General features: G+C 51.9%; 8 protein-coding genes across 8 annotated transcripts; 4 read left to right on the forward strand and 4 right to left on the reverse strand.

The window, feature by feature from the left end:
• Positions 1 to 508: 508 nt before the first annotated feature.
• On the reverse strand, positions 509 to 1,242 carry KRP23_7599 (uncharacterized protein; the record flags this gene model as incomplete). The annotated part of the gene is made up of 2 exons (XM_067892935.1): positions 509 to 561; positions 720 to 1,242. 2 exons carry the CDS (start codon positions 1,240 to 1,242, stop codon positions 509 to 511), a joined length of 576 nt encoding a protein of 191 aa, XP_067744767.1.
• Positions 1,243 to 5,261: 4,019 nt separating this feature from the next.
• Positions 5,262 to 6,770, forward strand: KRP23_7600 (Mitochondrial inner membrane magnesium transporter MRS2; the record flags this gene model as incomplete). The annotated part of the gene is made up of 4 exons (XM_067892936.1): positions 5,262 to 5,684; positions 5,755 to 5,854; positions 5,922 to 6,057; positions 6,128 to 6,770. The coding sequence occupies 4 exons, from the start codon at positions 5,262 to 5,264 to the stop codon at positions 6,768 to 6,770; spliced, it is 1,302 nt and encodes a 433-aa protein (XP_067744768.1).
• A 137-nt stretch (positions 6,771 to 6,907) lies between these two features.
• On the reverse strand, positions 6,908 to 8,607 carry KRP23_7601 (uncharacterized protein; the record flags this gene model as incomplete). The annotated part of the gene is made up of 8 exons (XM_067892937.1): positions 6,908 to 7,206; positions 7,298 to 7,434; positions 7,503 to 7,594; positions 7,669 to 7,959; positions 8,037 to 8,087; positions 8,159 to 8,242; positions 8,305 to 8,426; positions 8,514 to 8,607. The coding sequence occupies 8 exons, from the start codon at positions 8,605 to 8,607 to the stop codon at positions 6,908 to 6,910; spliced, it is 1,170 nt and encodes a 389-aa protein (XP_067744769.1).
• Positions 8,608 to 8,668: 61 nt separating this feature from the next.
• Positions 8,669 to 9,502, forward strand: KRP23_7602 (Mitotic spindle assembly checkpoint protein MAD2B; the record flags this gene model as incomplete). The annotated part of the gene is made up of 3 exons (XM_067892938.1): positions 8,669 to 8,751; positions 8,818 to 8,843; positions 8,919 to 9,502. 3 exons carry the CDS (start codon positions 8,669 to 8,671, stop codon positions 9,500 to 9,502), a joined length of 693 nt encoding a protein of 230 aa, XP_067744770.1.
• An 88-nt stretch (positions 9,503 to 9,590) lies between these two features.
• Positions 9,591 to 10,733, forward strand: KRP23_7603 (uncharacterized protein; the record flags this gene model as incomplete). Its single annotated transcript, XM_067892939.1, has 2 exons — positions 9,591 to 10,577; positions 10,653 to 10,733. The coding sequence occupies 2 exons, from the start codon at positions 9,591 to 9,593 to the stop codon at positions 10,731 to 10,733; spliced, it is 1,068 nt and encodes a 355-aa protein (XP_067744771.1).
• A 140-nt stretch (positions 10,734 to 10,873) lies between these two features.
• Positions 10,874 to 14,210, reverse strand: KRP23_7604 (Anoctamin-like protein; the record flags this gene model as incomplete). The annotated part of the gene is made up of 6 exons (XM_067892940.1): positions 10,874 to 11,132; positions 11,200 to 11,483; positions 11,546 to 11,575; positions 11,641 to 11,699; positions 11,776 to 11,866; positions 11,931 to 14,210. 6 exons carry the CDS (start codon positions 14,208 to 14,210, stop codon positions 10,874 to 10,876), a joined length of 3,003 nt encoding a protein of 1,000 aa, XP_067744772.1.
• Positions 14,211 to 14,399: 189 nt separating this feature from the next.
• KRP23_7605 (GAF domain-containing protein) lies at positions 14,400 to 16,288 on the forward strand (the record flags this gene model as incomplete). The annotated part of the gene is made up of 7 exons (XM_067892942.1): positions 14,400 to 14,552; positions 14,638 to 14,708; positions 14,777 to 14,827; positions 14,892 to 15,028; positions 15,100 to 15,167; positions 15,238 to 15,309; positions 15,386 to 16,288. The coding sequence occupies 7 exons, from the start codon at positions 14,400 to 14,402 to the stop codon at positions 16,286 to 16,288; spliced, it is 1,455 nt and encodes a 484-aa protein (XP_067744773.1).
• A 2,816-nt stretch (positions 16,289 to 19,104) lies between these two features.
• Positions 19,105 to 22,521, reverse strand: KRP23_7606 (putative UDP-N-acetylglucosamine--peptide N-acetylglucosaminyltransferase SEC; the record flags this gene model as incomplete). The annotated part of the gene is made up of 9 exons (XM_067892943.1): positions 19,105 to 19,782; positions 19,855 to 19,981; positions 20,073 to 20,248; positions 20,316 to 20,396; positions 20,465 to 20,647; positions 20,724 to 20,950; positions 21,036 to 21,192; positions 21,262 to 21,327; positions 21,397 to 22,521. The coding sequence occupies 9 exons, from the start codon at positions 22,519 to 22,521 to the stop codon at positions 19,105 to 19,107; spliced, it is 2,820 nt and encodes a 939-aa protein (XP_067744774.1).
• Between the last annotated feature and the right edge of the window lie 33 nt (positions 22,522 to 22,554).

Here is a 22,554-nt window from a genome sequence, read left to right on the forward strand (position 1 = left end):
CTCGCAACAAAACAGGTGGTTTTGAGACGTATTCTGCGGCTTCGTCGGAGCATCGGATCGAGTGGGGAAGTCGTCCCTTCCGCTTTAGCTGCGCTTTTTTCAAGTGTCTTGGCTTGTAGTCGTTATCACCACGCTGGAGAATGCACTGGTCCATTGAGCACTGTAGACTAAGGAATGCTGCGTTGATAGTGTCGGGTGGCATCTACCAGTACGACTCTGTGATCGCGTCGATCAACTCGTCCAGCGTTCAGGCGTTTTTCTGGCGTTGGCGAGCTTGGATGGTGCAGAACAGCCCTAGATCTAAAATGTTGAGGTCAGGGATGTTTGGGGGCTGACTGCGAAGCTCGATGTTTCGTCCGCAACGAGAGACGGCCTCACAGAACTGGGGGTCGTTGGCCTTGATGTGAGCAGGCGCGTTGTCTTGCTGAACTATAATTGCATCGCTGGTATTCGGCCAGCGAGCACAAATAGAAGGTAGAAGCCGCGAAATCAGTACGTTACGGTAGGCTTAGTGATTTCCTTCGTTTCTAGTGTTCCTGCTGGATGTCGTTTTCTTGAGCGCTGAGCCGGGACATTTTTGACAAAAGAACACAAACCAAGCTTTCCGTCAAAATACTGCTGGGTATTGACTTCGCCCCGAGGTCTCGCAATCGCACCAAGAACCAACACTCGCGTGATAAACCTTCTACTCTTGACGCGTCGTGTGGGGGCGTTCTCACCGGGAAGGATCAAGAAGCGGCGGGTAGTTTCGGTGACGTAGAATAGCTTCTTGTCAACATGCACAGTGTCCAGCATATCGGCGAAGAGATGCGTGTCCATGTTGATATGGCTCACGCAGAAGGGCAGTCGGGCGTGGCGGTTTGCCTCAGTTAGCAGCGGCTTCACGACGCTTGTCACCTTGCGCAGATCGCCTCCTTTAATTCGTCGATGGAGGGTAGTCTGTAGCACTCCACAGGCAACAGCAGCGGATCGCACCGTACTGCGTGCAGCAAAATCTATCTGCCTCAGCTTCCCTAGCTCTTCACTTCGGTCCTCGGCTTGGCGGCCGCTAATATGCATGCGCGACAGGGCAACGTAGAGCCCCGTGAGCTCCGCCTCTTCCTTCGCTCGCTGACACAGGCGAGACGCAGTGCTTGGTTGGATGTCATAGCGCAGAGCAATCGCACTGAGGGCGCCCCGCGATAGTTCGCCTTCGGGTCCTGCCATCCGAAGAAGGTCGACAGCAATGCGCTGGCGATCCATGGATGTAACGTTGCTTGTGTGGCGGGCGCGCTTCGACGGCTGAAGTAAGTTGGAAATTGGGGTCATGGTATTCGTGCGTTGTTGCTTGGGGTAGGCGAAATTTAGAATGAAACTTAGCTGAATCCCCTCTCGCTCCGGTGGATGAATGCTCTCCGCCACTCAAATTGATCGTTTGCCACCAGCACAAGTCAACTGGCGAGGGCCCACACACCATTCAAACCGCAAGAACTTGGCGCGTCGTTCCACACCGGTAAAGTGCACCGGTATACTAGTATTTACCGATTGAGCTTAAATTTTGTTTTGCGATTGATCTGGAACGGAGTGGTATATATGCAATTACACGAATACATTTGCGGCTGCACACGCCAGCAGTTGTGCCACACGCTTCAGCGCAGACGCTTAGCAGGATACGCAACCAGCCCAATTGCTAATTGGCTCAGCCCGGGATTAAACCGGGTCCTCCGGACCGAAGCCCGTCGCTCGATCATGAGCTTCTGAGTCAGAGGGGGGGGGTCTGGAGGTTTGCGCGGTAGCGTTGAGAAAGAAGGAGCGCTGAGGGGGACTCACTGTCGGTATCGCTGCTTGTGAGTGTGACAATAACTACCTTGCCGCTTGTTTAATCAGTTGATTAGACGTGCAGCATGAGTGTTATTGGCCGATATTCCACCAATTAAATGAGGCAGACGTAATCCGCTGGTTGATGGTTTTAATAGAGGACCCCGCCACGAAAATCAAAGGCTCATTTTAGATTTGACAGGCTCTCGAGCCATGTGCTCTCGAGCCAAAATTGCATGAGTTTAGTTTTTATCATTTTTCTCAGCCCACTGGGCGTTACAGGCAATTTCCTTGCGCCTATAGAGGCGCCTATATAAGTGAGTTAGACTGCCCCCCCCCCCCCCCCTAAGGGCCGTTCCGAACCGAGGTCGGATCGGATCTCGGGTCGTGCGGATTAGGGGTACCCTCTCAGGCCGCGACCCACCCGTTCCAAGCCAGATCGCGATCTGGCGGGTGCCTTTGACGTTCGGCACTCAAATAAACCCGCGCGCGCGAAGGTGTCGATGGCCACGAGCACCAAGTGGACGGTGAGTGCGGCGCTTCTGAGTAAGCGCAAGCAACCCGTTGCCCTCCCACTTCAGATCTGGACGCTGGACCAGCGGCGGTTGGTATTCTGGTTCCACCGGGCCCTCGACCCAGTGACCACTGCAGGCGACCTCCTGTTGCCTTAGCGGTAAAATCCAAACTGAAATGCATCTGAGACTAGTAGTGTAGCGCGGTAGCATCCTGCTCTGCCTATCCTACGTCCTACCGATCTCGTGACCTCTTCTGGCGCACCTGACATATGCATCGACAGCACTGGCAGTAGTCTGGCGTGCAGATCAGTTGGAATGCACGTCCCGCAAGTTGAAAGACAAGAAGAACACGTGCAAGAATGACCGAGTGAAGCTGCTCACCACGTACGACGAGAACAAAAGTAGTGTGGAGTTGCTACTTCAACGGCAACGCAGCAATTCGAGGCGCGTAGAGGAATAAGAGGAGAAGCGCACAAAGAGCTGCATGTTCCGCTTGTTCAACATTCTCTAGTCCGAGCGCTTCTTTCAATCGTTTCTTGCTAGTAGAAAGCAACTTAACAGGAGTGAACTGGATCAAGGCGGATCTACATTCTGGCGTGACGGTGTGGCGTTTGGCGCTTCGGACGTCGAGTTTGACCCAGTGATTTCGGATGATTCTGTCTTCGAAGACATGGATCCTTCGCAAGCCATGACACACTCGTCTGGGAAGCTTCAACGTATGTGGCGCGGGGTTGCTGGAAAGTTTGCTCGTGCTGAAGCTTGCTCGAAGAAGTCTGGAGACCACAGCGGTGACTTTTGGGACTTTTGCGATGGAAGGGCTGACGTTTACTACCTCCACACGTGGTGTGAGCACCGTGGGTCAGGTCGTGAGTTCTGTTCTGCCAATCTGTACGCCGATAATGAGAACGATCCTCAGAAGGGAGGCACGGACCAGGGCAAAAGGATCAATCGGAAGCGACGCAAAACGTCCCAAGCTGAGGTGTTGGCGACGCTAGGAGAGAGTATGGCCCAGATTGTTGATAGAGAGGCTAGCGAAGCGCAAGAAGAGACCTGAAAAGAACAAGCACTGCTCCTCCGAGACCAGAGGGTGGCTCACAAACTGGAGCTGATGTCGCGAATTCTACAGCGCACGAAAGAAGAAGTCAGCCGCTTGGTGCAAGTGGTTCGTGCTCGTGAAGACGGGAGCGGTGAGGATGACAACGAGGGTGATGTTGCAACTTTATTGGAGCGTGCCCTTAAAAAGCAGAAAATGCTTACGTCACGCATCAGTGAGTTGGAATGCGAGGTAATTTATCGATTGGAGGAGTGATGAAATCACCGCATCATGATCGTCGTTGCGACGTCGGCTACCGTGTACGCGGTCGACGTAAGTTGAAATTTTGGATGTGGTCCTCGATGACTTGGCGCAGAATCCGTCCTCGTCACCACGAAGGTCAGTGTCTGCGTCTTCGATGCTGTTATCGGTTGGTTGGTATGCGCTTTCTGGCATATTGTGGTACGCGGCAGACACCGCAGCTTGCCTCGTAGTCGCGTCTTTATCTTGAACTCTCTCGTTAATACAAAAGTTATGCAATTTCATGCACGTCTTGATTACCTTGCTCACGTCCAAGAAGTCGACAACCAATGGACTTTTGAAGATCTGCCATTATTCACGAGCAGGCCGAACGACATTTCAATTCGTATACGAAGCTGACTGAGATAGAAGTTGACGTCGGAGTGCTTCTTCGTCTTCAACTCCAGCTTGTTGTACGGGACCAGCAAGGAGGCTGACAAAGGGTATGCGTTGTCGCCAATACAGTAAAACCCAGGGGGCAACGCCATGATGTCATCACTCAACGACCACTTTTTGAATGCTATCGAGTCTCCGACCTTGCCCGGTGAGTCGAAGCAGTACCCCGTAAAACGGCACAGTGAGTCACAGATTGCCTGGACATTTAGTTCATACATCTGGTGGTGACCAGAAAAGGAGACAGCGACGTCAGATACCTCCTTTTTGCTCGGAACCCGAATTTGGCAAAGCCATCCATCCAAACATCCGACCCAACCAGTCATTATGCCGTCCTTGCTGACCATCGTGAAGTCATTTGCAACCATCTGCATTCGGGATGGAGACGCTGTTGGTGCATGCATTCGAAGGTCCTCACACTCACATAGTGTATTCATCACGACCTTCGTGACATCGTATAAACCCGAAGACGATACACCGCCAAGACACCGTGTCGTGTGGTAGTTGTTCCCTGCGAGCCACGAAATGGTCATCTGCATCATGTTCTCTGGTCAGCTCTCGTTCGACGCTCCGACTGCACTTCATCGCGAAGAAGCGCCGGTCTCACCAGCTGCAGAAGCTTCTCAAACGACTCAACTTTCATGCGATAACACCGCGTGAACTGTCCCTCGAGAAGTAGTGTTTGCTTGTGGATGTTCCAAGCCAAGCGTTTGCGCCGCACACAGCCTGAGACCTCGCCTGGTAGACACGCAGCAACCGTCGCGATGGCCACCAGCAACTTGCGACGCCGTTTGCGCATGCGGGAAGCCTTCTTCACCCGCGGCAGTAGCTCCATCGCGCTGGTGTCTGCTTTCTGTTGTGTGTGTTTTTACTGGGGCGACCCCGCGATCCGGCTTGACTCGCGATCCCAACCTCGACGTGTGTTGATTACAAATCGCACAAACAGTCCTACCCCCTTTCGTTTTCTCCGCGAATCAGAGCTCGAGTTTCGGATCGCGACCCGATCCCTAACCATTTCCGCATGGCACCTACCGTAGCTATCATTCAAAGTACGATGTACCAATGGTGTGGTACAGGTCCATTAGGTCGAATATTTTATTCTACAGTAGAACGCACAATACTGACTACAATTGCCTGTCACATTCGTTGTCGTACCGCCGAAAATGCCAGCGACCCACGCAGGAGCGCGGTCCTCTTCCTCCTCCTCGTCGTTTACGGGAGCCATGGAGCCTGCCATCGCGGACAGCAGGAGCCCCGGCAGCAACTACCACCGCATTGACCTATGCACGACGGACCCGACGGAGGTGAGCGGCGCCAGCTCGCCCGGCGCCAGTTCGCTCAAGCGGTTCGCGTGCCAGTTCGATCCTGGCTCCCGCAACGGGCGCGTGCTTGTGCTGCTATTCGACTGCAACGGGGACTCGGAGTTCAAAGAGATGAGCAGGTTGGACGTGCTGCGAATGACGCAGCAGGCGGCGCTGCCCAAGGAAGAAGAGCCCGAGGAGGTCGGCGAGGCGACGGATTCCGCTGGGCTGCCGCTGCGGCGGCTGGGCAGCATAGGCCTCAAGGGCCGACGAGCCAGCATGAGCGTGATGCGAGGAGACGGAGGCCCGGAAGGACCCAACTACGCCACAGTCTGTGACGTTCAGGTGAATGCTCGTGAACGCTGGAGCAGGAGATGACGAGTTTTGATGACGTTTATTTGGTGTATAATTGTAGCGGGTTCACGCACGAGACATTCGGAGAATGGAGAACGCGTTTTCGGTATCGAACGAGCCGTCGATCATTATTCGGAAGCAGGCGATTCTCATCAGTGCTGGTAAAGAGGTTGAAAGCTGGTGTTCTACTTGTTGGGTCATGAAACTAATCAGTGCTGTAACTTGCAGACCCACTGCGCGCGATTGTGATGCGGGATGTGTGTCTGGTGTATGTTCCCGACGGAGCGGACAGTCTTTTGTCTATTCTGAAAGACCAGTTCAGTCAGACGGCGAAAGAGAACGCCGAAGCACCCTACGAGTTCAGGTCAGTACAGACACAACTGCGCGTGTGGTTGCTTGTGTACTGAGCGACGATGATGGCTGACGTTGTGTAGGGCACTGGAGGCGCTGCTGGCAACCCTGTCGCGGTATTTCCAAGCAGACTATCAGAAACTCTCTCCTGTCGTGATCTCTGCATTGGATCGACTGGTGCAAGGAAACCTTCATTCGCGTGAGCTGGAGACTCTGCGTGAATTCAAGAACACGATGAATGAGTTCGAGTCGCAAGTGGACGGTGTGCGCCGCGTGTTGATGGAGCTGCTGGACAACGAAGAAGATCTTCGCCTGCTGTACCTTACCAAGCTCCACGAAGACCCCACTCTTCTGACGGACCTGTACAGCTTCGACTCCGAAGAAGCTGAAGTGCTGATTGAGAATTATCTGCAAGACATCTTCTCAACTCGCACGAAGGCGGACTTGATGCAGCACAGGATCACGAACACGGAAAGCTTAGTGATGCTGAAACTCGACTCGATGCGAAACTACCTGCTTCGGGTAGACCTTGTGTTTTCGCTGGTGACGATCAGCCTTTCGGTCGGCACACTGCTTGCTGGAGTTTTCGGCATGAACTTGGCGTCAGGAGTGGAAGACGCCTGGGGCTGGTTCTGGGGAGTTGCGATCACTTGTGTGGTTGCTTTCGTCGTTATCACGCTTATGGGGGTTATGTTTTTCAAGCAGAAAGGGGTGCTGCAGCTTTAAGCCGCTTGCACCAAATTTTGCCAAACTCTCGTCCTCTGCTAGAAGAAACGAAAATGAATCATGCTTGTTTGATTTATCGTGAAGCGTTTGTTTGTTGGTGGGCACCATGGTCTGCCAACTTCCAGCCAACAAGGCAACTACTTCTTGTCAAACTTGACAGCACCAAGTGTGAACTGTTCCTGGCTGCCCTTCGCCAAAATCTCACCGAGCTTCGTGCCAATAAGATGGTGGTTCGTGATTTTGATATCGCGCTGCTTGCGAGGACGGTTCTTCTTCTTGTCCTCCTTCAGACGGCGCTTCATTTGGCGGCGATTGGCATCGACCTTCGCCTGCGTTGTCAGACCAGCTTGGACCAGCTTCTTCTCGAACTCAGCGCGATCCGAAGGCCACGTTCGCAGAGTATCACGCCACAACTGACGGATGTCATTCGTGCAGCCTGCAGAAAATGGCACGCAGCGCACAGTCAAGTTTTGCCGAGTGCATCGTTATACAGATACAAAAAACCGTTGTCTGGCGCTGTATCGTACCGTGCTTCACCATCTGAAACTTGGGACCACGCTTGGGCAGAAGATCCCAGCGATCACTGCTTGCTACGTTTCGCCTCTTTGCGTCAGGAAATGGAACATCCAGGGGGAGGTGGTCCTTGTCAAATTTGAACATGTATCTGCAGAACCATAAGAATAAATGTGATAACTATTGCAGCCACGAGAGGATAAGAAGTGCGCAACGAACTTGATCTTCTTCGATACATTGGGATCACGTGTTGACGACACGCTTTTTGTCGCCATTCCTGCAAATGGCGCCGGGCGGGTGGTACTGGAGCTCTAACAACACCAAAAGGCAACAACAACTGTTAGATTACCCTTAGCGAACCGACAATGCTGAAGCATAACTGTACCTTGACAGCCGCCGATACGCGGAACCAGTTATCTCCAACACGGAACGCATCGCCACGACGGATTTCGTCAGTAATATCTTGGCTGGAATGGGCCAAGTAGCTACCAGCTTCCACTGTAGAGACGCCAGAGAGGTCCACGAGGAACGTTGGTCCGCGCGAATAGTACACTTCCGCGCCCTTGTCTGCGTTCTTGAGGCAAATGATTTCTCCCGTGCGGGTCAGGTCCTTGAGATCATCTTCCACACCAACGTAGCAGTCGATCAAGTCTTCAAGGGGCATGCCCTCAGGAATCTACACTCGAACGATCCAGGAGCAAGAAACCAATCAGCTTTCAGGATGCAACCAGGACTTTACGCTTCAAGACTCACTCGGTCGAGGATTTTGAGCAGCTGCATTCTGTTCTTGATGTCATATTTGGCCTGAAAGTACACAACAGAATGACACACTGAGCGAGCCAGCGAGCAGCCCAGCACGACGACTCCCCCCTCACCTGGTACGCGTACTGGTTTCCCTGGACTCGAACTTTCGGGTTGTTCTTCAGTCGCTGCTCCACTTGGTCGTCCATAGTGAGGTCCTGCCAAAAGCACCGCAGCGTCACTTCCCACTCTTCACAGAGCCTCAACTGCAGCCACGTACGACGCCCGTGTACTTGAAGATGTCCGTCACAACCACCGCCTTGTGCATGGGGACTTTGCGCAGATACTCCAGGATCTTGTAGACCTTGGCGCCATCATTCTTGGGCACGGACGACGCGTCCACTGCTCAGATAACGAGTCAGGGCTGCTAGTAGCAACAGTACGAGGCCTCCAGAGGCAGAGCAAAGGGCAGAGAAGAGAGCGATTTACCTTGGGAGACCACCGTCTCCTTCGCTACCTTGGGGACGACGGCGGGCGCCGCGTCCGCCGCTTGCTGCGACCCGTACGCCAAGTTGCGCCACATTCTCGATGAGGTAAAATATCCCAAAAAACGTTTTAGGGTTTAGGACAGATGGTGAATAGAAATGGATCGACCCAAGTCGAGCGCGGCCGAGACGCTGACGGATCTCATGCTCGAGTTCCTGGAGGCTGTAGTGCACGAGTTTCTGTAGGTTGATTGAATTTTAATGGAGGACCTTGGACGGATCATTAGAGCGCTGACTTTTGGCTGTAGGTTTGCCTGGCAGGTTTATCCGAGAGGTGCGTACTGCGGGCATCAAACGCTTTAGCTGTGTAGCGCTGATTTATCTACTCGGTTACTGACCTGCTACGTAGAAGCGTTCGAGTCGCGGGTGCTGTACGATGTTCCGATCCACATGAGTCGCCATCCGCTGCTGTGCGAGTACGTCCACTCCATGTTGGCTGGCTGCCGCACGTGGCTAATGAGAGGAGAACTAGAGAAGTTGTGTGTCATTCTCCTCTCCAAGGAAGGACGCACAGTCGAGACGTTGGTGATCGAACCAGGCTGGAGTGCAGCGTTCATTGAAACTGCAGCTGCGGAAGAAGACCAGCCATTGCCGTTGGTACAGCTGGAAGAGGCTTTTCGAGCAGGAATGGTGGCGCTAGTAGCAACGCCGGTGACGAATGAAGCGAAGCAGACAGACAGCAGGAACAACCAGCCACACACGTTTCGCATCTTGGCTCAGACAGTTGAAGACGCTGCCAACCATGGAACTTGCGTCGACGAGACCAACGCCGCGAACTCGTGGGTGTTGGCCGATCCGTTCTGGTGCGAGGACCAGAAGAAGCCGAAAGAGATTTTCCCAGTCAAAACCATCCAGTCCCAAGCCTCGCCCATCCGTCTCAACGTCTACTTGGAGAAGCAGCAGACAGCAACAGCAGTGACCAACGTCGAATGAGCGACAAGATGGGTACATCTTATTCGTACTTACGCAGATAACTTGATTTCAGCATCAAATCCATTTGAATTTTGCGGAAGACTAAAGGATGGTTCGACTCGGCCTGTCCGATAGCATGCGCTCCGACGTGGCGCTGGAGGCCACGGAGCCTCTGCACACAGCGACGCACCGTCGAACTCCTCGTCGGCCATGCGTCGCTCCACCCGCAGCAACAGCGGAAGCGTCTAGCGAGCAGCAGACGCGGAGAAACGCAGTGTCCTTCCGGACCCTTTTAGGTGGCATATTGTGCGTTGTTTTGCTCGCCACGGGGCTGCGCGTGCTCGGTACGCCCCTGCGTGCCTGGCAGCGCAGCACATCGCAGGTTGCAGCGCAATTTGACCAGCTGGAGAGGCATATTTCGCTGCTGGGGAGAGACACCGCAAGGCTCAAGACGACGGCCAACACGTTCCTCCAGCGCTGCCAGGACACGCAGGTGTCGGCCTCCACGAGGACGCAGATGCTGCAGACGTCGTCCGAGAAGAGCTTCAGTGAACAGGCAAAGACGCAGCTGAAGGAGCATGAGCAGGTCGAGAAGGAGGTGATGCTGTACTACGCTCAGCAGGAGCGGAAGATTAAGGAGACCAGAGAACGGCTCGTGCAAATGAACGTCACGCTGCCGGTTCAGATTGCAGTGAGGTCAGTGCCTGAGAGCTGGCAGAAGCAGAGACTGTTGGAGGATGGGGCTGTCGTGGAGGAAGGTGGTGATGACCGGCTTGGGAATGCGGTGAAGGAGCTCTCTTTCATTACAGAGGCAAGTCTCCAGCGAGACGGCAGCGATAGAAACTATCCGCGGTTAAGTGTAGAGCATATCTCGATTCAGACGAGCTCTGAGAGCAGCAAGACGAAGACGAGACCAGTCAAGCAGTCGACTTCGTACGGGTCGACCTTCCTTTTCTATGTGTGTGTGATCTGCGTTTCTGCTGGATATCTATGGAACGCTGTATCGAAGAAGAAGGAGGTGATGGAAGACAAGTGGTCGTGGTCACCGGTTCCAAAGGTTTTGCGTCGTTTGAACGCATTGCTGAGTTCAGTTGTGGTACGTTGGTGTGAAGTTATTTGGTTCCGCCTAAAATTCTTATCCTGATTTTGTGATGCTATTGATATTTTATAGGTCATTGATGATCTACGAGAAACTAGCAGCGAAGGTAGCGTTGCTCATTCATTGGAGCACGTCGAGCATATCGAATTCTGAGCAGTTCGTCCGCTAGTATTTACGTACTTCAAAGTATGATAGGAGAGAGGCTGTACTGCGAGTAACCAGTGTGTTTTTATCGGTAGTCGAGTTCATGAAGCAATACAAAGTGCAATCCCATTTTTTCTGTCTGGACATCATTACGCAGTTTCGAACGACTTGGTTCCATGGCGGACAGGTACACTCTTGCCATCGGATTTTGGTGTTGTTGCTGGTCCTTGTCCACATATTGCTCGTCGGATAAGTTCTTTCTTTCGCTCAAACGACGTGCGGACACTAGCTGGAGTGTCGGAAATGTAATCCGTTATCACGTACACGATGAGGATTGCAGCATGCTCCAGCACCAGCGCGACAATGAAGCGCGAAGAAATGCTAAGGCATGAAAACTCTGGTCCCATGCTAAACAAACAATGGTTAGCAATTGAAAACAAAATCCTAGAGGCAAGGTTCGGCCTGATTAACATACCTGAAATCTTTTCCGTCAAAGCGCTCTAGCGATACACATTCGGCGATAAAGTACTCGAGCTCACCAGTGCTCACACAAATAAGCCCTACGACCACAAAAATGGCCAAGAACAGTGTGATAAACAGCATCTTGTCCCACTGGCCGATGCTGTTCGACTTCCGCGGCACCGGTCGTCGACGCAGCAAAACAAGCTTGTAAAAGGAGTTTTGGATGTGGATGACGTTGTTCGCGAACGCAGCCATGGCACAGAATGGCCACACGACAGAGAACATCACGACGTATCCCTGGACTCATTGAACAAGTTAATACAACAAAGCGAGATGCAAAGTTGAAAGCGAGCACGTACGTATTGAATGACCATTCGTAAGTAGTCCGGCTGTGAGCGCACATATCGTCGTTAGCACACTGACAAACAATTGTTCTAGCGATGCATTTACTCACGAATGCATTGTACAGAGGCAATTGACTTTCTTCAAGGACGTCGTCAGCTGTCATGAAGTCTAATGATACAACAAGCAAGAAATTTAGCTCCAACATGTCCATCTCAAGTTGTTGCGAAGAAGTTGCGCCACATACAATTCTCGTTTTCGAAACCTTCCAGGGTGGGTATCGATACCCCAAGCGCTTCTTCAAGATACGGGATTCGAATTGGTGTCATCATTTGCAGCTAATCCATAAAAAAAAGATAAGCAAGTTTTGAGCCTCCGAAGTTCGCGCAAGATGCTGCTTACCTCAATTTTGGTCTTGAATGCAACTGATCGCGATGAAGGAGACTGCGAATCACTGGAAAGGTTCTCGAAGGACGAGTGATACTCTGAAAGTGCAAGAAGCGTCTCTGCGGGGTTGGCTTTCATGATCTTTTTCGCCAGCTTCGATGCTCTTAGCGTCTCCCGCCGGAAAATGATCGGTAGCGAGGTGTCGATGAGAAGGTTTAGCGCTTGGGTGATCAATAGCGGGGTAACAAATGCCGTCGACATGTCAATGACGCCACCGTGCCATTGGACAGTTAGCTTGGTATACGTTAGATTCGCCGACAACCACGTTTCCACCTCGTCTCCAAAGGGTAGGATCACGAACGAAATGAGCATAAACCAAAGGAAGAAAGAAATCCAATTGATAGCAAAGAGGCGATTGATCATCGTCCGCTGGAAATGCGCTTCCGTGACGTGGTTCTCTCGGGTCACGAAAAACCGAATGAGTTTTACACTCAGCAGGTACACGACAATGTCTAGCGAGATACCCAGTAGAACTCCTTGCGCCAAGATGTAGAACCACCTTCCCGTTAGCAAAATCGGCCTCTCCGTATTGAAACATGACAGGAACGCAACGCAATCGGGGCACTTGCTACACACTGGGGCCATCATAGCAGCCGTGTACCATTGCACGAAAAATGCGGTTCCAACAACATACGTCGCAATGAACAATGCAAATACCATGAATGTTTGAATGTAAGCAGGAATGCGCCACAATGAATTGTAGTACGGCTCACGGAACAGCAACGCGCCATGAGTGTCCACCACGTCACGGTAGCCTTGCGGTTTGAATGTTGCATTAGGGTAATCGGCTTCTTTGAACATCCTGAGGTTCCACGTATCGTTCAGCAGATTGTTCTGCCTCGTCCAAGTTTTGAGAAAGGAAGTGCCCCAAATCGTGACCGTGCAAAACCCGAAAATGCACAGAGTTCTCATGTATGCCACAGCCCCAACCCACCGACACGACACATACACTGCGCACCCGACAAGTGCAGGGATCATTAGGCATTTCGTGTAGACGAACAAAAAGCTGAAGTAGAACGCCACGCGCTCTCCATAATAGTACCGAAGCTCATTTGTGATCTCTTTCGACTTCCACCACCACTGTCCACATTTGGACAGCAGCATGTTGTCTACGTGCCGATTGTGAAGTGGGAAGCAGGACATGATGATCGTTTCGTTACGGTTGACCTCTTCAAACGAGATGTTAGCTCCAGGAGGGCTCAACTCTTCCACATTAGCCGTGGACGTAATGATACGGGCGATAGTCTGGATACGTTCAGCAGGGGTAAACTTCTCGTCATCCTCCAGCGATAGCTCTTCTGAATCCTTGAAAGCTTCTCCTTGCGCTACGGGCGATTCCACATCTCCGATGCTACTGGAGGCGATGAGTTCCTCGATTTCGGATGGCACTTCACCAACAGCTCCGATCTGAAGCCAGCGCTCAAGCACCAGTCGACTCTTTTCCGTTAGCAACCTCGACGGCGATGGACGTAGGAGCAGAATCAGATACTTTCGAGAGTACAAGGTGCTTGAGAGCACAGACACTTCCAATCCAGCATTGATGCAACGGGTAAGTACCTCGAGCTGTCGCTTTCCCACCGCATCCAGCCCGTTCCGTGCCAAAATGCGTGGCGTGGTGGGCTTGTTGTGTAAGATCAAGGCAAACTCGTACTTCATCTGGTAGTCCGCTACAGGAACACTCGCAATGTTGTTTCCGTGCCGAGGGGACCAGACTCGAGGCATCGCGTTCTTCGACTTGGGCGATGAATAGCGTGGAGACGGCAAATTTCCTCCATCTGTGGACGGAGCCAAATGCTGAACCAGATACTCCAGTGACTTCGTGTACGTGCGTGGGCGAAACACAGGCCCCGATTCCAGAAGCTGCCAGTCCGCTGACCCAGTGTAGCTCTTAACACGACGATGCATGTAGGGAATGGCGCGTCTGCTCCCTTCTTCACAGGTGCCTTCTTCCACATCTTCATCCAGTCCGGATCGAGTTCGTTTCGACGTGGTCTCCGTCACAGCGTCACTAGAGAGTGATGGCTTGAACAGATTCAACCGGAAATCAACTCGTGGTTCCACGCGACGGTGTCGAATCACCGAAGGCGGAGTTCCCGAATCAACTTCATCGCTTTCAGCTGCAGTAGCAGAAGGCTGAGTCGCTGACGGTGGTCTCAGGTCGAGCTGATCGTCAGGAGCGAAAGTCCAAAGTCGTTGCAGCCCAGACTTGTCTTTGGCTGGACCATTGCCCGCCATCACAACGTTTTACGCTCGTAGCAAAGCCCTTGTGCCGTCTTGTAGTCTCCGGCAGTGCGAGGCCACTTCAATTAGAGCCCCAGCGGTAGTTTTGCGCACGAAGAGACGCGTCGTTTCGCATCCTGCATAACATGGGACTTCGAGCAATATCGGAGACCCCAACTCATCACTCACTACACGCAGACGACCATGGACCCGCAGACCGCAGAGGCTGGCGAGGCCTATCTCAACTCCATGGGCTTCCGGTCGCTCATCGAGTGGATGACGGCGGAGGCGCTTCTGTCCCGACCGGATGACCCGCTGACGTTCCTCCAGTCCCTACTGCAGGAAAAGATCGAAGAGGTATCATTTGGTTGCCTGCCTTGCTGCACGGGATACTCGAGCTAGTATTGACTGCTGGAATCGCTGTGGGGCTTTACGTTGGCAGAGAAAAAGTGGCGAGAAGTTCCAGCCGGAACACACACTGGCGTACATTAAGCAGTGCTACGCTGCAGCGAGGTTTGAGGCGCTATTCAGTGTAACATTGCAATATGTACATTGGCTCTAACACTTGGTATCTGTACTAGTGCATCGGCTGACGAGAACGGTCGGATTCTGGTCAAACCTCGGAAATTCGCGTACGTCTTGTATTTTTGTAGTACCATCACTGTAGGAGAAGTGCTTACGACGTTGTTCTACCAGACCTCCGGTCGTTGCTACCAAGGCACCAGCTCCTGAGCAACATGGCAATGACCCAGCGTTGGTCCATCGGTTGTCGATGATGGAGCAGGTTATCCAATCGTGCCGCATAATCGGATCAGAGCTGGACCCCACAGAAGGTTGGTTGTAACTTTTGATTTCTACACGATGACTGTGCCTCCTTCTCACTGCTTCGTGAATTCTATCTCAGCAACGAAGATCATCATCAAGCAAGCCTGCTCCGTTTTAAATGCAGAGCGAGCGACTCTGTTCATTTATGTAAGACGGCCTCCTCCCGGCCCTTCACTTTAACCACAATTTCTACTAACAGCATGCCAATATTTTACAGGAAAGAGCAACGGATATGCTGATATTGAAAGTGTCGGAAGGAGCCACAGATATCCGTGTACCGTACGGAAAGGTAACACTTTGCCTGCATTCGCACACAATCCAATAGGCAACGCACTAAAACCAACATGATTTTATGTTGTCAATAGGGAATTGCTGGCACTGTGGCAGCAACCGGTAAGGCGATGAACATTTCAGACGCGTACGCAGACCCGAATTTCGATTCGCAGTATGATCAACGCAATGGTTACCATACACGCTCAATGCTGTGCGTACCGGTCCGCAACGGCTCAAACAATACCGTAGGGGTCATGCAGGTGCTCAACAAAATATCCGTCGACAAGAAGGCAAGCTTTTCAGACGAAGACGAGGAGATCCTCATAATCCTGGCATCTCAAGCGGGCGTGGCACTCAACAATGCTGATACTCACGCGATGGCCTGTATCGCTCGTGAGCGTGTCAAGGACGTGCTGAGTATCGTACAGGACATGCACCGAGACCTTGGCTTTATCTCGCTAATGTTCACGATTTCGACGCGTGTTCAGAGATTTGTCAGCTCAGACCGGTGCACCCTCTACATTGTAGAACGTGCGAAGAATGAACTGTGGACTTTGCAGGGGGAGGTGAACATCCGAGTGCCGTTGAATCAGGGTATTGCAGGCGCTGTCGCACAAAACAACGAGACTATCAACCTCGCCAATGCCTACGACGACCCGCGATTTAACTCGGACTTTGACCAAAAACTCGGTTACCAGACTCGCAGTGTGCTCGCTATGCCTCTTCGTAATGGATCTGGCGAAGTCATTGCAGTCGTACAGCTCATTAACAAACTAGACCCAAGTGGTGTGTTCTCACCGGACGATGAGGAGCTACTCGCCACCTTCTTACAGATCGCTGGGCCCATTCTCTTCAACTCGCACTCGCACTTGACGAGCTCATCGTCGCAAAATAAGGAAGAGGTCGGAACAGAGTTCTCGGGGAAGAGTACACGTGGAGGTCAAGAGGTCGTGGAGATGAACGTCATTTCAGAGAATGACGAGGAAGAAGCGTAAATGCAGCCATATGTAGTTCATAATGGCAGCGCACACGAAAATAGTACCTTTCAGATAAGCCCCATTCATCTTTTGCTGGCACATACCCAGTGTACTATCATTGATGCCACTTCCATCTCGCCATTCCGGTGCGAGATCCCCGCTTCCAGCAAAATCTCGCCATCCCAGTCGCTTGGAGCCCGCTCCGCTACTCAGCGAAACGAAACTGGCCCTGGCAATCCAGACCCTCGACGCAACATGGAAAAGACCAAAGTGCCAGACGACGCTACCCGCTAGTGAGGAGTTTATCAACAATTCTTCTGCATCGATACCGCTGCCAGACTCGCTACGTGAAGCTTTATGCACGCTGCTCGAGATTGCAGCCTGTTTTGATAAACCCCAATTGGTGACCAAGTCGACCCTGGTTACAGTTTGCACAGCACGAGTACTAGGATGCTTGAAGCGATTTGTGGGGGGCCAGAAACCGGCAATTGGGGAATGCTGCAAACGAAAATGCGAGCAGAAGTTGCTTCACCTCGCATTGCTGAGTATACTTTTTCGCTTGTGTCGGGAATCAGAGATAGCGCGCAGCGTGGTGAAGGAAGACTTGCACCTTTTTTTGATCAGAATGTGCACGGCAAGCGAAATGTGGAAACCTGACTTGAACGCTGGGGTAGATGAGGAAGAGGAACAAGAAGTTCACACGCAAAATGTGGAGCCATTTGACCCTAACGATCTCATGATAGCGATCGATCCATTTGACTGGTGTTACCAGCCATTGTGTACTCAGTTGTTGAAAGAGAACACACATGCCTTCTTTATTCCTGTCGGGACTCGACCACTGATCTGCTTGCTCCGGGGATACCGAGTACCCACCGATGAAATCTCAGAGTTTGAGCAGCAAACACACAGAGGCAAACGCCAACAAGAAAAGAGTCCCAAACAACGAATGCTTCCGTCAATTTTCACTTTTCCACTGCGTGACTCAAAACTTACTTCCATCAACACACTTCAGTACAAATTAGCACCTCTATGCTCGGAAGATCGCTCAACACTGCGTCAGCAGCGTGAGATTCGTTGTCTGCGGAGTGTGGTTCTCAACGATGGATCGACAAGACATCTTGCCCTTCGATCACTCATTGCGCTTGCGATTAATCTTCCCCGACCGTCACTGGAGTACAGGTCTATTATTCGTGAAAGGGAGCTCATTTGCGGAGTTCTTCATACGTACAACGACTTGCCCCGGATTCAACTGGTTTCGAAAACAGCGTTGTCTTGGATGAGTGGCGAAAGTACTGCTGATAGCGAGACACCACATATTGATCTACTGCCGTTTCAGTTAGTTGCTACCAAATGGCCAACATTGAAGCGTATGGCTCGCTCTGCGCTGTCATTATTTGATGAAGAGCAGATCGCTAATTCAACCGCAAGCATCCCAAAGCAGCAGGTGTTGGCCCGTGGACGGAAAACACTGAGCCCGATAAGCAAGGAGCGCAAGCTTGGTAAAGAAGAAATCAAACCTAAAGATTGCGAGCCAGTATCGATTCAGCATCGCCTTAATGCTGCCACCCAGGCTGCGAATTTGGAGATCGCACAATGGAAAAGCAATGAGCTTGATCGACAGGGTGCCAATCCAGAGCAAAATCGTCGAAGACTCACTATCCGAAAAATGTGCGCTGACATTGAAAGCCTTCGAAGCCATCTAATTGGGAGCATTGGAGTGCTTTGCTCTGGACGACAGCACCCTGACCCACAGCAATCCTTTTCGGAGTGGATCAAGTCCCTACCAACACTCGAAACGCTTGAACATGAGCGTGAATATCAACAAGAAATGCGTCAACGTCAGGTCCTCGAGCAACAGTATCAGCGTGAAGCTTTACGCCGTCGCGAACGTGACGAGTGTGCACAAATGCAAGCAAACGACTACAACGTTCCTAAAGAGTGTGAGCTGTCGATTCAACAAGAAAAACACGAAAGGTTCCTTCGCATGCAAGTTGAGATGCGCCAACTCGAGGAATATGGTTCAGATAGGGACACGCTTAAAGGTAGATCCGATACAAATGCTGCAAGGACATCAACAAAAAAAGAAAAGCTTGCAATTCAAGAACGTCAGCGATTGGTACAGCTCGAAGACCAAAGACGTGAAGGACGCGAGCTGGAGCGAATGCGACGAGAGGATCTGTATTACGTCGAGCGCATCAAGCAAGCGAAGGCGAAGGCAAAGGAGGATCGAGAGAGGCGAGAGAGAAATGTGGCACTCCAGACAAGTGCAATCGATGAACAGCGACAACGTATCGCTCGAATGCGAATGCTGGATGAAGAGAAAAGAATGGCCGAGCGAGAGATGATTGCAATGCGTGCTGAGGACTTGTTTGGAAGGCAAATGCGCTATCGTGAAGCTGAGAAAGCGAAGGAAGAATTGCACAATGAGTGGCGAGAGCGAAAAGCGATGCAAGCAGAGGAGCACGATTGTCGATCGCGGTGGACGCTATGGGAACGAGCTTTGGTACGTCAGCAGCAGGAAGAGTTGAAGCAACAAAGAGCTGAAGCCAGGAGACTAAAGCGGCAGCTACAGCGAGAAGAAGAAGAGGCTAAAGCTGCATGGATCGAAAGTTGGGACCAAAACGGCAACAAGTATTACTTCAATTCTGCTACGGGAGTATCACAATGGGAAGCACCAACCTAGAGAAGTGACACCCTATCTGTGAAAAAAACTGCGTTAGCCCAGCCAAAATGTCGTCAACGGAGAACTGCAGGCTAACCAACTACTTCGAACTACTACTTATGTACTTCGAAGTAGTACAATAAACGAAGCACGCTACATGTATTCATTCTTCCTATTCTTCAACGGGGTTCCACTCAACTTCTTCAATTTCATCAACGCCTTCAACTTGACTCCAGTCAACAGTTCCATCAAGTCCTTCAATCGGCCCCCACTCAATTGTCGAGAACCCTTGCTGTTTTTCACCGCTAGGGAATACTTGGCGCCCTGCAAAATCAAAGAATTTTTCCCACTCTCTCACGGCCTGTTGATCTTCTGACAGTTTCGACCGATTTTGCTTAATGAGCTGCACCATTTTCTCGTGGAATACTGCATCGGTGGCCAGCTTCACTGCTAGTGACACGTACTCCTCTAAGGAAGTTGCGATCAGGTCGTTAATCCCCATCTGCTGGTAGAAGGCATACGTAATTCGCGAGGCCCAAAGCTCGTTTGGAAACGTCACAACAGGGACAGCGGCAGCAAAAGCTTGTAACGAGGCGCGTGGTCGCGTCAGGTGAAGACTCGCCACAACAGCATCTGCAGCCCGCATGAGCATTGATTCCTGCTTCTGGTCCACGTCGGTGAGGAAGTGAAGGCGATTGGGGTCAACGCCTGCAGACTCCATCCGTGACTGGAGTTGGCCCTTCCAAATCTTGCGACTTGAAGTCGACAGAAGGAAGATATGGGCCTTCTTGTCCTTCTCCAATATCTTTGCCACGGCGATGTCAAAATCAGGGTGGATATGAATAACGGACTGGTTGGAAGCAAAACGAACACAATGGTGTTAGTAGGTAGCATGACTAAATAATCTTACCAGTGCACGAACCTCAATCGCGAGGTAGAAGTGGAAGTCGGATGGGATGTCGAATCGCTCCTCGATCGCACGGCGGACTTGGTCTTTACGGATGCTCTTCTTCGGTAGATCTGGAAGCTTGTGGTAGATACCCATTCCTCTGTTAATATAAAATACACCGAGAGAACAAATTAGGACTCCATGGATATGCCATGGCCACGCAGACGCCGTTGCAAAAAAAACAGCCTTACTTGAACCGGTAGACAATCTCTGAGTAATGTGAGCTGACGCTGTTGTGTTCGTGTTCACTGGCGAGGTAGTAGTCCACTGTCGGCACGCCGGAGGTGTCAGCATTGCCCCACCACACAGCTTGAACTGGAGCAAGTCGAGCGAGTGACAGGAAATAGGTCGTCTTGTCCATTCCGAGCTGTTCATTAAAACAAACGTGAGAACCCACATGCTAACGTTTGATCGCTAAAACCACCCAAACCAACCTCGGGATAGATTAGAACATCCATATGCCAGGCGCGAATTTCTTCTCGAGCAATCCTTGCATCCTTTGGAAGCGCGACAATCTACAGTACGGTTGGAGTGCCAAAGCTTCAGCAATAGGCAAAATGGCTCTTTCAAATGTGTTACCCACCGTCTCAGTGATTGCCTCAATTTGCTTGACCACCTTCATAGACTTGCTTTGGCCAATTGCGAAGACGATGATCTCGTACTTGTTGCGATCAAACTGGGGTAATAATTCCGACATGTAAAGTCCCACAGCCGGATTGAACATGTAGCGCGACACAAAGCCGACTCGCAGGCGCCGCGGGCCGATCTGCACGAATTCAATAGCACAGGATATAAGCATGAAATTTGCACATGAATAAAATCGGATAACAATTTTGGAGTACCTCGGGTCTGTTGACATCCTCTTTCCGTTGAGTATAAGGAAGCGGCACGATGCCGTAGCTCGCCACATAATCTTCGCTCATAATTTGTCGTTGGTAGAGTAGTTGCCAGTACAAGTAACCCATAGCCGCCTTGAGCTCACGATTATTTCTGTTGTGTGCTGCCAATGTTATTCCGGTGGAGAGAGATACTCGATTGGGGTCCACCTCAGTCTTTTCGAGTGAATCGACTGGTTTCACCATGGTAGTAAGTGTAGCAGAGGACAGAGTTAGTGTTGTCCGCAGCAACCTGTCACTATGAGCAAATCCACTTACGATTATGCAGCAATTTCTCCACTTCCCGCTCAAAACGGTCACGATACGTGTCGATCTCTTTTTGCGTCGCTGGAAGAACACGAGGAAGAACCGTCGCTTTCATCACCATTATCCGCGTACGAGGATGGAAGCGATCGTAGAATTCCTGACCGAGAAGCTATTCTCACAGCGTATAGACTTAGAGACGAGTCAAATTCACATGATAGCATATTCATCGAGTCCGTACCCGATCGTAAAGGTCAATGCTTTGTTGCATTTCGCCGAGTGCCTCGAGCGTTTGCGCGAGGTTCAGCTGTACCACGAAATACAAAAGCAAGTTAGGCGCGTGATATACGCTCCGCTTTGTTACTGCTCTGCTTACCTTGCCCGCCAGTAAACCAAGACCAGCGGAGCGTTGGTATTCATCTAGAGCAGTCTCAAACTGGCCCGCATTCGCGAGCAGATTTCCACGATCATTGTGAAATAGGGGTTCGTCCGGCCAGCGTTCCAACGCCTCATTAAGACAGCGATCAGCATGGTACCAGCCGTCAGTGACGCGGATTAGCTCGCACATTCTGCCCGTGGCATCTTTCGCCACATTCTCTGACTTTCCCGGTTCCAATTGACTGTCCAGCAAGCTCATCGGTGCCTTGGCTACTTTGCTGTACTCTTGCAGTGCATCCTCCCACTTGCCCTGCGACTGCATGGCATCGCCCAAGTTAACCGCCGCTTGCACTTGCATCGGATTGAGCTCCAGCGCCCGACGATAATGCTGAATGGCTTCATCCACCCGACCCAGCGACTTGAGACAAATCCCCAACGAGTTGTGGAAGTTCTCCTCACTCTCATTGGACTGCACCGCGTGGTACAAATACGGCAGCGCCCGCCGCAGCTCCCCGTCTTGATACAGTGCAAGTCCAAGCAAGTGCTGCGCTTGCGCGTGGTCCGGGAAAATTTCGAGCACGTAGCGGTAGATCCTGGCCGCAGTCACCCGGTCCTTGGCATTGTGGAGTTGTGCACCGGCTTCCAGCGCGTCAGCGACGCTCAGACGACCGTGGACGCCCGGCAAGAGGATAGAGCCCACCGAGAACGTGCGCGTGGATAGCGCCACCATGTTGCCGCCGTTCTCGAGCCCTACGGTGATGGCGTACGAGAGGCCGGGAACGAGGCCGGCGACGTGGAACGTGGTGTAGTTGAGGCTCTGGTCAAAGCAGGACTCGTCCAGCTCACTGCCGGCCTTGTCCAGCGTCACGTCCGGTGGCACGAAGGCTGGTTGCATGAGGATGCAGACACGGGAGCGACGCAGACCGCCACTTAGTAGCTCCTCCCGGATCTCGATCTCTACCTGCAGCTCCGTGGCAGCCAGCATCATGTCGTTCTGCGGGTGCAGGATCTCCAACAGCGGGTACGTGTAGAACGGCATGGGGTCGTTGAATCCCGGCGAGAGCGCGGCCGCCCACGCCACACAGGCACACAGCACGCAGAGCAGCTGCGGGCAGGGCGACATCTTGGATATGATACACAAAACACAATGCGAATA

The sequence above is a fragment of the Phytophthora ramorum genome (genome assembly GCF_020800215.1).
Source record: "Phytophthora ramorum isolate Pr-102 chromosome Unknown Phyram_PR-102_s0006, whole genome shotgun sequence".
In the NCBI taxonomy this organism is placed as follows: domain Eukaryota; phylum Oomycota; class Peronosporomycetes; order Peronosporales; family Peronosporaceae; genus Phytophthora; species Phytophthora ramorum.